This window comes from Ictidomys tridecemlineatus, chromosome 5, assembly GCF_052094955.1.
Source record: "Ictidomys tridecemlineatus isolate mIctTri1 chromosome 5, mIctTri1.hap1, whole genome shotgun sequence".
NCBI lineage: Eukaryota > Metazoa > Chordata > Mammalia > Rodentia > Sciuridae > Ictidomys > Ictidomys tridecemlineatus.
In genome coordinates, this window is record NC_135481.1 from 95,970,849 (window position 1) to 95,984,775 (window position 13,927).

General features: G+C 35.2%; 1 protein-coding gene across 14 annotated transcripts in view; it reads right to left on the reverse strand.

Annotated features, from left to right (window-relative positions):
• Numb (NUMB endocytic adaptor protein) overlaps positions 1-13,927 on the reverse strand; it is a 162,662-nt gene that overhangs the window by 12,063 nt on the left and 136,672 nt on the right. For all 14 annotated transcript variants that reach the window (XM_040275550.2, XM_040275552.2, XM_040275549.2 and 11 more), the window contains 3 exons: positions 10,711-10,785; positions 7,491-7,631; positions 2,675-2,879 (listed from right to left, as the gene is read on the reverse strand). In XM_040275550.2, coding sequence (XP_040131484.2) covers positions 2,675-2,879; positions 7,491-7,631; positions 10,711-10,785 — 421 coding nt within the window. The remainder of the gene's footprint in view (positions 1-2,674; positions 2,880-7,490; positions 7,632-10,710; positions 10,786-13,927) is intronic.

Genomic DNA, 13,927 nt, shown 5'->3' on the forward strand with positions numbered 1-13,927 from the left:
CCAGCCATATTTGTTTATTTTTGTTATTTAACTTGACTTGGTTTTCCTCTTTGATTAGTTTTCCTTTATTGTACTACCTCCCTCTGCTGACTTTCATTGTTGTATTTAATTTCCTCTTCATGGACTATTTTGCCAAGGATGTTTTGTAGTGCCGGTTTTCTAGCTATAAATTCTTTTAACTTTTGTTTATCGTGGAAGGTTTTTATTTCATTTTCAAATCTAAAGCTTAATTTTGCTGGATACAAGATTTTTGGTTGGCACCCATTTTCTTTCAGACTTTGATATATGTTCCAGGATCTTCTAGCTTTTAGGGTCTGTGATGAAAAATCTGCCATTATTCTAATTGATTTTCCCCTTTATGTAATCTGATTCCTTTCTCTCGTGGCTTTTAAAATTCTCTCCTTATTCTGTATGTTGGGTGCTTTTATTATAATGTCCCTTGGTGTGGATCTGTTGTGATTTTGTATATGCGGCATTCTATAGGCTTCTTGAACTTGGATTTCTAATTCATTCTTCATGTTTGGAAAGTTTTCTGATATTATTTCATTGAATTGTTCATTCCTTTGGTTTGGAAGTATATGCCTTCCTCTATCCCAATAACTTTTAAATTTGGTCTTTTTATGCAATCCCATATTTCTTCAATGTTCTGCTTGTGGTTTCTTACCATTTTCACTGTGTGATCTATGTTCTTTTCAAGATGATATATTTTATCTTCATTGTCTGATGTCCTATCTTCCAAGTGGTCTACTTTGTTGGTGATGCTTTCATTTGAGCTTGTAATTTGGCGTATTATTTCTTTCATTTCAAGGATTTCTTTCTTTTATTTTTTTGGAACCTCTATCTCCCTGTTGAGGTGATCTTTCGCTTCTTGGATTTGTTTATGTAGCTCATTGTTGAAGTGATCTTTCACTGCTTGTATTTGCTCTCTTATGTCTTGAGTTCACAGAACATTTAACCATGTATATCCTGAAATCTTTCTCTGTAATTTTTTCTGCTCTAGCTGCCAATGATTCTAATGATGTATTATCTTGATTTGTTTGTGGTACTTTCTTCCCTTGTCTTTTCATGTTGCTCCTGTCTGTTCCTTTCCAGCTCTGTGGGTCTGGTGTGTTGTTGTTTTTACCCTATAGATTTGTAGTGCTCTTGTAGGGTTCCAAGATCTTTCCCTTGTGGGGAAGGACAATGTTAACAAATCCCAATATCAACAATACATCACCTATGAACAATTTGTTGTTATTCAGACATTTACAGGTTAGTTTCAATGTCCAGAAATGTTTGATTTAATTATTATTTAAAATATAACCAGCAGTTCTGTAAAAAGGTTTACAGTTTCTGGTGGTAGACAATGAACTGGGGGTCTGGCATAGGATGATATGCTGAGGGGGAAAGATGTGAGGGTATAGAGTTAATATTATTTTAGAAAAGGTAAAAGAGAAATCTAATGAAGAGGGTTAGTAGCAGGGGAATAGACAGGAAGTAATTTAGGGTAGACAAGTATGTGGGAAGACAGTAGAGTACATAAAACAAACACACATATGTATTTAGAAAAATACAGGATGTAAAAGTAAAATTTGGAGGGTGAAAGAAGAAGAAAAAAAGAAGAAAGAAAAAAGGAGAGAAGAAAAAGGGAAAAAAGGGGCTTATATAACTCCTCTATATTATATTATTGAGGTGACTCAGTCCTCAAAGTCCTGAAATAAGACTTTTTCCATGTGAGCACCAGTTCAATCCCATTCTGATTATGTCAAGTCTTTACCCAACCTTCATGGTTCTTTGTAGACTTTAGAACTCAATCTCTGTCAACTGCTGTGTATAGCAATATTGCTTGGTGACATTAACCCATCAGGTCCTAAGTTTTCAATTCTGTGAATATTAACAAAATCAACACAGGTGCATTAAAATAGGTTGGAAATCACAACCTAGAGCTTACATATATAATAATAATTATGTTCTTCTCTAATTATGTAAAATAATATTATGTATTTAAATTTTAAATGGTATGCTACATCTTGGGAAAATGGGTCAAAATGAGTTAAATAATATGGTTTCAGGGTTGGTGTTGTAGCTGTGGTAGAATGCTTGCCTAGCATATGTGAGGCTCTGGGCTTGATCCCCACACTGAAAAAACAAAACAAATCCAAAAATTTTCAGTCTGAAAATCACTAAAACATACTAAATCATAATATTTAGATAAAAATTTCTAGTAATGATACATGATTTGTTTTGTTTTTGAGAGGGGGTCTCATTCTGTTGCCCAGGCTAGTCGTGAATTCTTGGGTACACATGATCCTCCTGCCTCAGTCTCCTGAGTAGCTGGAACTATAGGCATATGTTACCACGCCTGGCCAATATGTTTTTTATTCTTTGGTATCCTAGCACAAATGCTTACAAGAAGTCACTATCAGCCTGTTGCGCTAGCATGTTTCTGCAGTCCTTGCTATTCAGGAAGCTGAGATAGGAGTTCAAGGCCAGCATGGGTAACATAATGAGACTCTCCCAGCCCCACCCTCAAATCACTATCATTAATTTTTTATTCTTTTTATATATATATATATACCCTCATTCCCAAGAGTTCTCTTTGAGTATGAGAAAACATATTCTTGCTAGCTTCAAATTATTAGCCTGTTGGGGAAAACTACATTAAATGAACACATTGTAGTAGAACAGACTGTACCTTTCTTGGCATCTTGTATTTGTTTCATGATCTCCTCTCTTTCTGCTTGTTCAGTGGCAGTTGTGACACGGAATGATCCTTCTCTTGTAAAGGTAGTCCGACTAGCGTCAAAAGTAGCAGTCACTCCACACTCCTTCTCCCGCTTCTGCTTACGCTCTAAACAGGCTGCGAAAGCACAGCCTACTGCATGGCTCAATCTTTCACCCTGGAGAGAGCGAAAGGTTCTTTAAGCCTTTTTGGAGTTACAGTACCAACAATGACATACAAGTATATGAGTTTTTTGTTTGTTTGTTTTGTACCAGGGATCGAACTTAGGGGCATTCTTCCACTGAGTCACATCCCAGCCCTATTTGGTATTTTATTTAGAGACTGGGTCTCACTGAGTTGTTTAGCACCTCTTTGTTGCTGAAGCTGGCTTTGAACTCGTGATCTTCCTGCCTCAGCCTCCTGAGCTGCTGGGATTACAGGCATGCGCCACAGTGCCTAGCTATAAATACGTTTTTATACAAGAAAAAATGTTGCAAACTCCAGCTTCAAATTAATTTGTATTATAGGCAAAATTAATTTAAGTGAGTAAATTATCTTAATGTGTATGATACTTCAATTACATTAACACTTTCAGGTCTTAGGCAAAGTGAACATCAATAACCCGTGGTTTTGTGGACAGCTGGAGAGCTTCTGAGCACTGAGGCTCTCTTTGTCATGTCAGCTCTGGCCACCAGCTTTAGGACACACTGCTCAAGGTTCTAAAACTTAACATGTAAACCTCCAGCTTCCCATTAGGGAATAGTGGGAATATTTAGCAGACATTTCTAAAAAAACCACTGGAAAGGCTGGGTATACTCCAGGAGTTTAAATACATTGTTAACAGATTTAGGGGGAAAAAAAGGTGCAAACTTAAAACTTCTGATACATAAAACTCCTGATTAAAAGTGAATCAAACGAGGCTGGCACTGTAGCTCAGTGGCAGAGCACTTGTCTAGCATGTATGAGGTACTGGGTTCGATTTTTAGCACCACATAAAAATGAAACAAATAAAAGTATGCTGCCCAACTATTAAAAAAAAAAAGGAATCAAAAGGAAAGCTTAGTTTCCTCTCCCTTTTCTGAATGCCCCCATTTCTGGCTTTTGGTGCTTTTAGACTTTTCTCATGCCTACCTTATCTTCTTTAAGCTCTCACCCTCAACTCTATCTCCCAGCCACACACAGTCCAAAGTGAAAGCACATTTGCATCCATATACTCTACTAATAAGGAAATAACTTTTATTTAATTTATTAAAGGGAGCTTATATAAACTAATATCTTTTTAAAAAATATTTATTTTTAGTTGTAACTGGACACAATATCTTTATTTTATTTATTTATTTATTTTTATGTGGTGCCGAGGCTCGAACCCAGGGCCTCGCACATGCTAGGCAAGCGCCCAACCACTGAGTGTCAACCCCAACCCCATATAAATTAATTTCTTTATAGATTCACTTGATTACTTAACAGTCAATTTAACAAATTCAATGGATTATTTTTACCAAGGTCATCTGTATTTTAAACCATATTCCTAACTGAAGAATAAAAAGATTAGAGATGGTATAGTAATTGTTGGCATCATTTGGGAACAAGGAGGCTTTTGTGGTGTTCTTAGAAGATACCATGAAGGCAGCTGCTCTTACAGATGGTGGTGAACAAGTTATTTCATTGGACTTTACATGCCAATATCAGGTATCATAAGAAGATAATGTTTAAAAATGATTTTTGTCTCTAATATTTTATGTGACAGTACCTTTTGGCTATTTAGACTAAAACATTATGAATTCACATGAGTTCCTATCTAACTTTCTAAGAAGATGATATAAGGCTAGGATATGAAATCATAAAATGGGTGTAGGGGATAGTGAATGATTCGTAGAACCTGTTTGGTTTTGAGCACAGCTCTATTGTAAGGACAAAGCTATAGCCCAAGGAAGTTTGTCATTTATCCTAGGTCAGAGAAAAAGTTCTTGTTCTTTTTCTTTTGGAAGTAATGGGGATTGAACCCAGGATCTTGTACAGGTTAGGCAAGTATTCTGCCACTGAGCCACATCCTCAGCCCACAAGTTCTTTTGAAAATTATTTGGTGTTTCATTATGTATATGATCTTTAAGAAACCTTTATCACCAAGTAGTTCTAATAATTTCATTCTGTGCAGCTACAAATAAGCACAAGTTTTAGAGGACTGCTATTTCTTCCCATATAAGCACTTTCTCCATGAAGGCAATTTTGTTTTACTTTTCAACTACATAAAATGACATCTAATAATATCCATAGCTCAGCCAAAAAAGGTTAGATATTACCTATTAACAATCAATCAATCAAAATTATGAGAACTGTAAGAGTGTATACCCTTTCCACTGAAAAATAGTAATGATAACAATGATAGTAGTAATAATAACTACAATTTTATTTATTGAGCTTTACTATGTTTTAGTAAGGCAAAAGTTCTTAAAGTGAACCTCCATTCCCCATTAACAGCATCATTTGGGAACTGATAATACACATTCTTAAGTGAATGAAAAATTCTGAGTGGGACCTAGTCTCCAGGTGATTCTGGTATAGCTGAACCACTGGCCTAGAAGAGCCAAACAGCTTGACAATAAAACAGTTTTAAATTATGATTTTAGGGGGCTGGGGATGTGGCTCAAGCAGTAGCGCGCTCGCCTGGCATGCGTGCAGCCCGGGTTTGATCCTCAGCACCACATACCAACAAAAAGATGTTGTGTCCGCCGAGAACTAAAAAATAAATATTAAAAAAAAAATTCTCTCTCTTTCTCAAAAAAAAATATGATTTTAGGAAACTCTTGAACTCTGGATTTCATGAATATAGTGATGGCAAAATATATATTTTTATTAATACCTTTTTATAGTTGTTGATGGGCCTTTATTTTATTTATTTATATGTGGTGCTGAGAATTGAACCCAGTGCCTCACACATGCTAGGCAAGCGCTCTACCACTGAGCTACAACCCCAACCCAAAATATAGTTTTAGTGGCTTTCTTAGAGCCTGAGAGAAAGGAAGAAAAAGTAGTTCTTTCAATTTATTTCTCAAAACACCTCAGCTTTGATGATTAACTACGATTTTCAAACAGTTATTGTTGGCCAGAATCTATATTAAGGGTGCTTATAATTACCTAATTTAGTTTCCACAACAGTTATTTCCATTTATAGAAGTGAATACTAAGTCTTAGAAAATGTTAAGTAACTTGCCTCACAGAAAGCAGGAATCAGAACCAGGACTGGACGCCATATCTGACTCAGGGTTTATACCATTGTCTCCAAGATGTTAAATTTTTTTTTTTTGCCAGTTTTAAAGTCAGCAGTACTACTTTGCTTCAAATTAAACTTTGGCAAGAGCTTTGCTGAATTTTAGCCTTCACAAATACCTTATTCTGTCTGAACTTTTAAAAATCCAGAAAGTATATTTAGCATATTTAATGCTAAATATTGTTAAGATCATCATCATCTAAAAGACTTGTCTTTTATGTCAGAATTCTGGGTAATATAAATAAAGGAGAAATTATTCTCTATTTTAAACACAAATATAAGTTTCTGGCTGGGGATATAGCTCAATGGTGAAGCATTAACCTAATATGTGCAAGGCCCTGGATTTGATTCAGCACCACACATGAAGTCTGCCATGCAATAATTTCTTTTCTTTTTTTTCCTTTGGTACCAGGGATTGAACCCAGGGGCACTTAACCACTGAGTCACATCTCCAGTCCTTAAAATTTTTTTTTTTTTTTTATTTACAGGGACTGGGGTTACGGCTCAACAATAGAGTGCTCGCCTTGCATGTGCAAGGCCCTGAGTTCGATCCTCAGCGGCACATATAAATAGTTAAAATTTTTTTTTTTTTTTAATTTAGAGACGGGGTCTTGCTGAGTTGCTTACGGCCTCATTAAGTGGCTGAAGCTGGCTTTGAACTTATGATTCTCCTGCCTCATCTTCCGAAGCTGCTGGGATTACCCAGCATGTACCACCAAGTCTGGCTATAATTTCTTAATATCTAGCATAGTTTATTCTATCATGATTTAGTATCTCTCTCTCTTTTTTTTTTTAATGGTACTGGGAATTGAACCCAGGATCTCATGTACTCTACCACAGAGCCCTCTATTGTTTTTAATTTTAACTGAAAATATATTCCAATTCAGTTCTTTTATTTGTAGTAGCCTCTTTGCTACTAAATTAATCCTGAAAATACTTCCAATAATAAAAACTCTAACTAAAGTTTAGAAACCACCATCACCATAGCAATTCTTAAATTTTTTCCCTTCCTTTTTTTGTGGTGCTAGGGATTAAACCCAGAGCCTCACATATGCTAAGCAGGTGCTCTATGGCTGAGCTACACAGCCCACAAAGACAGTTCTACTTTATTTATTTTTTTGCAGTATTAGGGATTGAGTCCAGAGTGTTCTATTGCTGAGCCAGATCTACAGTGTTGTATTTATTTTTTTTGAGACAGGGTTGAAGTTGAAGAATTTTTCCTTATACTTGCCATTTTCCTATCTCAGTCTCCCAAATCACTAGGATTGCAGGTATACTCAGTTTCTTTCCTTTAATGACTGGATCCCAGCCAATCGTTTTGCTTTATGCATTGCAATGCATAGGATAACATCAAGAATGTGAACTATTTGAATAAAAGGAGTAAAATCTTAAAAAGTGCTTCCAAGAGCAGCCTAGGCATCATGTAATTATTAAAACTATAGTGGAAACTGCTTGATTGATTCAACCTGGAAGGAGCTCAGCTGAGAATACCCATGATGGGATATACATTGTTGGATTTACCGTGTCCTTGACAGCCATGAAGCAGTGACAGATCCAGCGCCGAGTGGTGCCATCACGACATATATAAGAGAAGGCTCTATCAAAATTCCTATCTGGTGCACAGAAAGAAACTTTCTCTATTGTCTGGTCAACTATGAGGTCCTAGAAAACGGAAAGCACAAAGAAAGAGGATTTATGAAGTTAATCTCAGAATAAACACAGGAGGTTCATTTTACAATACAGAATCCCTACATGAGATGCAACTAGGCGACAAAATAGTGATTTGAAACCAAGAATTTGACTTAAGAGACATTGCTTTGTCCAGACGGCTCTCTCGCTTCATCTACTTTTTTTTCTTTTGGTGGCACTGGGGATTGAACACAGACTTCACACATGCTCGGCTAGTGTTCTATCACTGAGCAGCATTCCTAGCCCTTTTAAAAATTTTATCTTAAGACACAGTCTTACTAAGTTCCCCAGGCTGGACTCAAATTTTCGATCTTCCCACCTTAGCCTCCTGAATCGCTGGGTTTTTAGGTTTATATCACTGCACCCTGTTTCATCTCTATGTTCTAAAATATATTTTGGTTGGTTATAGTTTTAGATCTCTTTCATGGGAGATGTATGTTCAATTTGATTTTATATATATATATATATATATATATATATATATATATATATATATATATGCAAATCAATGTTTAATCCTTTTGGTTTACTTGCAATATAAGCTAAAAATATGATAATCATGCTTCTACTATCGTTTTTACACAAATTATTTTTTTAATATATACTGTTCCATACTTTGCTTTTTTCAATTAAGAATATGCCCCACATGTGAATTTTTTTAGTCAGGTACTGTATTTTGCATATGTATAGCTTCCATTTGGTTCTAACTCAGTTTGTTTCTCTGCTGGGATTTCTAGTTACTCATTCAAGATCAGCATATTTCCTTTACATCAGTGAGTTATCATACCTACTTCAAAATTCTTGTTATCTCCAGGTTCAGTTTTTATTGCTTTCTGTAACAAGTCATACTTTCCTGTTCTTTGTATGCTAAGTTATTTTACACTGTATTATAGACTTTGTGGATATTATTTGTAGACAGTCTAGATTCTTTTACATTCCTTGCAAGTGTGGTGTTTTTGGTTTTAGCAGGTAGTTAACTAGATTACACTCAAATGGCCAACTCTATCTTTTGGATAGCAGCTCAAATATCAGTTTTTTTATTGTTAGCTGGACTATTTAGAGTCTGCCTCACACCTGCATGGTTAAGAGATTAGAATTTAGGCCTCCTCCTCTTTGGCTCTCTCATAGCCAGGATACCCCTTTCACTTTCTGGTGGCTGCTGTTGCTTCAATTTCTGTCTTCTGTTTTTTTTTTGGCCAGAATGACTAAGAGTTTTGGATATTCTGTATGATATATAAACTAGGGTCTATAACAAAGAGTAGAAACTATGAAATGGGAAATGACCTAGTGCCATTTCCTTCTTCCAAGTGTCAACTTCTTTCCAGAATCTGCCTGCTTTGGGTTATTCTCTAGTGCTTTCAGATAACTGGGTTGTTTTGTTCAGAGTTTACTGTTGTTTTCAGGAGGATCAGTCCAATAGGAGCATTTGTGTAAGTGAAACCTTGCTGTAAGTGAAACATATTGAGGATACTTTAAAAAAAAATTTTTCCTCTTAGTAATATAAATTTCATTTCCATCCATGATTCAATTTTATTTATCCCTTTTTCTAAGAAACTATCCAGTATTTAACTATACTCTTAAGTAGGTACACGTTAGAAGAACCAAGATAGACATGGGTGGGGAGACGGATAGCAAGGCAAATTGATAGTTTCTTGCTCAAAGGTTAGGGACCTCAAATTTTGGCTTCTGTACCATGGAAAATTTGTATAGATCATGGTGTGACCTTGTCATACTCAACCCAAAAGTGTATTAACCCCTGCTCATGGCAAAATATAAAGGTGGAAGATGGATTCAAAAGTGACAAGCCACCAATTACTACTACCAATCTGTTAAAAACTAAATTAATGAATGGAAGTGCTGAAAACAGCCCACTAGGGGGCAGCATCACTTTCCAACTACAGTATAAAACAAATACCCAGACTTAAAAGAAGAATAGGGTTCATCCAAAACACTAATGAAAATAATACACATTCTTAAAACCAAATTGACTAATATAATCATTGTTTCCAAAAGTAATGCACTGAAATTTAAGACCACTGCTTCTCTGAAATTAAAAAGAGTCTTACATGTAAAGTAAACTAACTAAAATGCAGTAACTCCAAATTTATCAGGCAAATTTCCTATCAAAACTGCTTTTTATCTGACAGATGTTCTTCCTTCCAGTGAAATTTGATTTTTTAAAAAAATTGTCATATTATTAAACTTTTTTTTATTAACTTACATCTTTTAGGAATTTTTTTTAAACATTTTTAGTTGGAGTTGGACACAGTACCTTTGTTTATTTATTTTTTTGTATGTGGTGCTGAGGATCGAACCCAGTGTCTCACACATGCTAGGCAAGTGCTCTACTACTAAGCTATAATCCCAGCCCCAGGAAATCTTAATTAATGATTAAATGCATTTATGTAATACTATATGATTTCTTGATGCAGAGTCAATGTGTCTGTTCTTAGTCATTTAGGATCACATTCTCTCAAATAAAAATGCTACCTAGGATTTGAGTTATTGTTTGAATCCTAAGTAAATGTTAACCAAAGAGCCATTCTCTAGGCTTAAAATGTTCATTTATGTTGCATTTCCAGTTAAATAGCAGGTTAATTATAAGTGATAGTTTACCTATCACTTTCTAAAAACAGTGTTTTTTTAAGGAACAAGAAGAAATTTCAGATGTAGCCTGTCATATTTAAATTTTTTTTTTTTACTTATGGTAAAAGGTGCAGCATCTTTTATATTCGTGGGGGGTGAAACATTTTTAAATATGTAAGAAAAAAACCAAAACTCAGATCTTAACATTAAATGCTAGTGCTTAGTACATTAAACATACTATGTCATGTAGAACAAAATGTTGAGAGAATTCCATTTTTCATAAGGTAAATAAGTAATTAAATTGGTTTCCTGAACATTAAGCAGTCTCTCAAAATACTGTACTTTGAACAAGGTGGAAGGATATACAGTGATTATAACAGCTTAATGGCATCATATTTGATCATTAGGGATAAAAAATTATTAAATATGATACGAGCAGTTATATTTAAGCTTACAAAAATCTTACCTTAGTTTTTTCATCCACAACTCTGAGTCCATCTGCTGATACCCACAGGACTGCCTTCACTGCCTTCTTTCCAGTCTTTTAAGAGAAACCAAAAAAGGAGGGGAAGGGGAGATACACATATATAATATTAAAAAATAGTCATCTTCCATAGAAAATACTGACTTCTGCCTTCCAAAAGTGACAAGTACAGACGAAGTCCAAGTTCAGGAGGGGTACCCAAAGCCAGATACTCAAACCAAACTGCAGAAACATTCAGGAAAAAACAAGCCAAAGCCATTATTTTAGAAACCCAATGCGAAACAATAAGAAAAACTTAAGTAAGGGGGGAAGGGACAGATGGAATCAAAACTAAGATATCACATTCCATAAGGGGCAAAGAATTTATAACTAGATTCTTCACCCATTTAAAAAACCAACCAAGAAAACCAAGAGTCAGATAAATATTAAGTACATAAGGAGTTACACCACAAGTAGCTTCTACAAATATACACAGAGTAGAAAGTAAAAGGTAAGTCTAAATGCTAATCCTTCCACTATCCTCTGACCCCAATGTGAATAGCAGGACCCTTGGTTACCTGAAATTTTCATATTAAAAATGGCAAGAAGTCTTTATTATTCTATTAACCATCCTTAAAAAAACACTATTTCTCCTCTCAAGTTTAACACAAAACTTTAGTTTTTAATTTGACATTAAATGTATGGAGACATTTGGAAACATAGGATGATCTAAAAACTGAGTAAACAAACTTCTTATAATATGAATTTTATTTTTACTGGCTGAGAAAAGACTTTTTATTGGTACATATGACTCACATGAGAAAAAACTGATATTTAATTTCTCCAATGATGGAATGCAATAGTAATTTAAAATGTCCTTTCTTCTTAACTGCTCCAAGGATACACGCAAATAAAACAAAACAAAGGTCAAAAACAGGTATTACATTGTAATAGAAATACATATTAAAAAGGATGCTGGTACTAAATTTGGAGCAGCAGCCTCTAGATGAGATGAGAGAATACCCCAAATACCATTCTCCTCTACATGTGCCCAAGGCCAGGAATCCTTGATATGGGAGGTCTAATCTTATTTAAATGAACTGTTTTGGTCCACTCCAGAGGTTCATCATCTCCATCATCATCACACATTTGATGAATGCCTATAATTTGTTAGCAAGTGGAAATACTTGAAAAGCTCATAGTCCAATGAAATATTCAGATAAACAAAAATACAGTAATAAGTGCTAGAGTAGAACTGAAAACAAGGTCCAATATGCCAGCCATCGGGCACAATCAAATTTATTTGTGGAACTGGAACAGCCTATACCAAAATTATCAACCTAGGTTCTGAACAATTTTTCTTAAAGCCCTAGTATGGGAGTAGGGATATAGAGAAGTAACAGTGGTAGTGGACCTGCAAGGGGGAAGAAACAACAGTAAAGACCTGAAAGCAATCAACATACAAGTCTGGGCTCTGTACATTTTTCAATATTCCATGAAACTAGGTTGAGTGAGTGAGGAATAATGGGAGAAAAGAGGTAGGAAAGGCCTTGTCATGGAGGGCCTTGTATGCCTGCTAAGGATTTTTTGTAGGCAATTAGAAGCTACTGAAGCAAGTGAAACACAATAAAACAGATCTGCACCTTTAAAACATAACTTTGGTAGCAGTGTGCAGGTTGGAAAGAGTCAGGGAAGCAGGATGACTAAAAGGTTGGATGTGTGACAAAATGAGGATCCAGCTGTCTTGGCTGATGGATATGGAAACAGAAGGCTTTAAATGGTAATGTAAGGGAAGAGTGAGCATTTTTCTTGAATTCCTAGCTTGGGTAACTGAGTGGAGAGGGTAGTACCAATAAAGAGAACAGAAGAGATGTAAAAGCCAGTTTGAGAGGGGAAGAATAGGATTTCAGGCAAAGTTTGAGATGTCTGTAATATCCAGGAGGAGAAATTCAATAGGCAATTGGATATATGTTTGAAGCTCAATAGAGTATTCTAAGATAGAATTTTAAGATTTGGTAGAGATCAATGATTGGAGTAATAAAGAGAGCAAGAACACCAATAAATTAAAGAATTGTTCCAATTCTTTAATCCTTGAAACATCACAAAAGAATGGATAGACAGACACATTCTAGTCAGTTCTATTTCTCTGGAAGGCCCTGACTAATAAAAAAGTGGATGTTAAACTAGAATGGGTTGAGAAGTAAACAAAAGGCAAGAAGAGTCTATGAGTATTAAATACTCTCTTTAAAAAGCTTTCCTGTAAAAAGGAGGAGAGCTGTAGAGCAATAAGTATAGGCAGAAGAGATCTGTAATAAACTAGCATGTTATATTAGATACAGAATAGGCTTTGGAGTAAGACAAATAAGAGTCTGAATTTTGTGCAGATATTTATAAGCTAAGCAAGTGATATAGCCCTCTGAGCTTCAATTTCTTCATCTATAAAACATTTGCAGGTTTAAATGGGTTACACATTATTTATAGTATCTAGAATTTAAATAGGGTAATAAATAATTGGTAGTCATTAATCATCATTACATTACTATTGAAAAAATTAAAAAAAATTCTCCCAATAGCAAAACTTCTCGAAAGAGTTACTTTCAACAATGACGACAATTGATCATGTTTATATGCTGAGTGGGGAAAACCAGTGTAAAGATGGAGACAAGAGGCCCAGAAAAAGAGAGAAGACTACTTCAGAAAATAAATTCCTTCAGGAGACAGGATGGGATGGAGCTAGAATACAAGTTGTAGATATGCAGAAGGGTGTCCTTTCCTCTGTAATGGAAAGATGTCATGAGGCAGAGTAGAGATGAAGATAAATTTATAAAGGAAGAAATGACATGTTGGAGAAATTCAACCCAAAGAAGCATAAATCTATTTGTGAAGGAGATGACATTACTTGCTTTACTTCCTGGGGTGAGAAAGGAAGGATGGCAGGGTGAAACAGTAAAGATTTAGAATAGCAGTCCTAGGGGCAATGTAGTTTAGTGACCAAGAATCAAGATGCTGTCTGGGTTTGAATTCTGGTTCAGCAATTTACTAGCATGACCAAGGATAAGTTACTTAACTTTGCTATACTTCAGTTTCTACGTCTGTATAATGATGTTAATAATTTCATATATCTTATGAGAATGTGATAATAAAATGAGAATGAGTTTATGTATATAAAAAGTTTAGAACTAGGCTGGTTGTATAATTTACCGTCCACACTGGAACCATT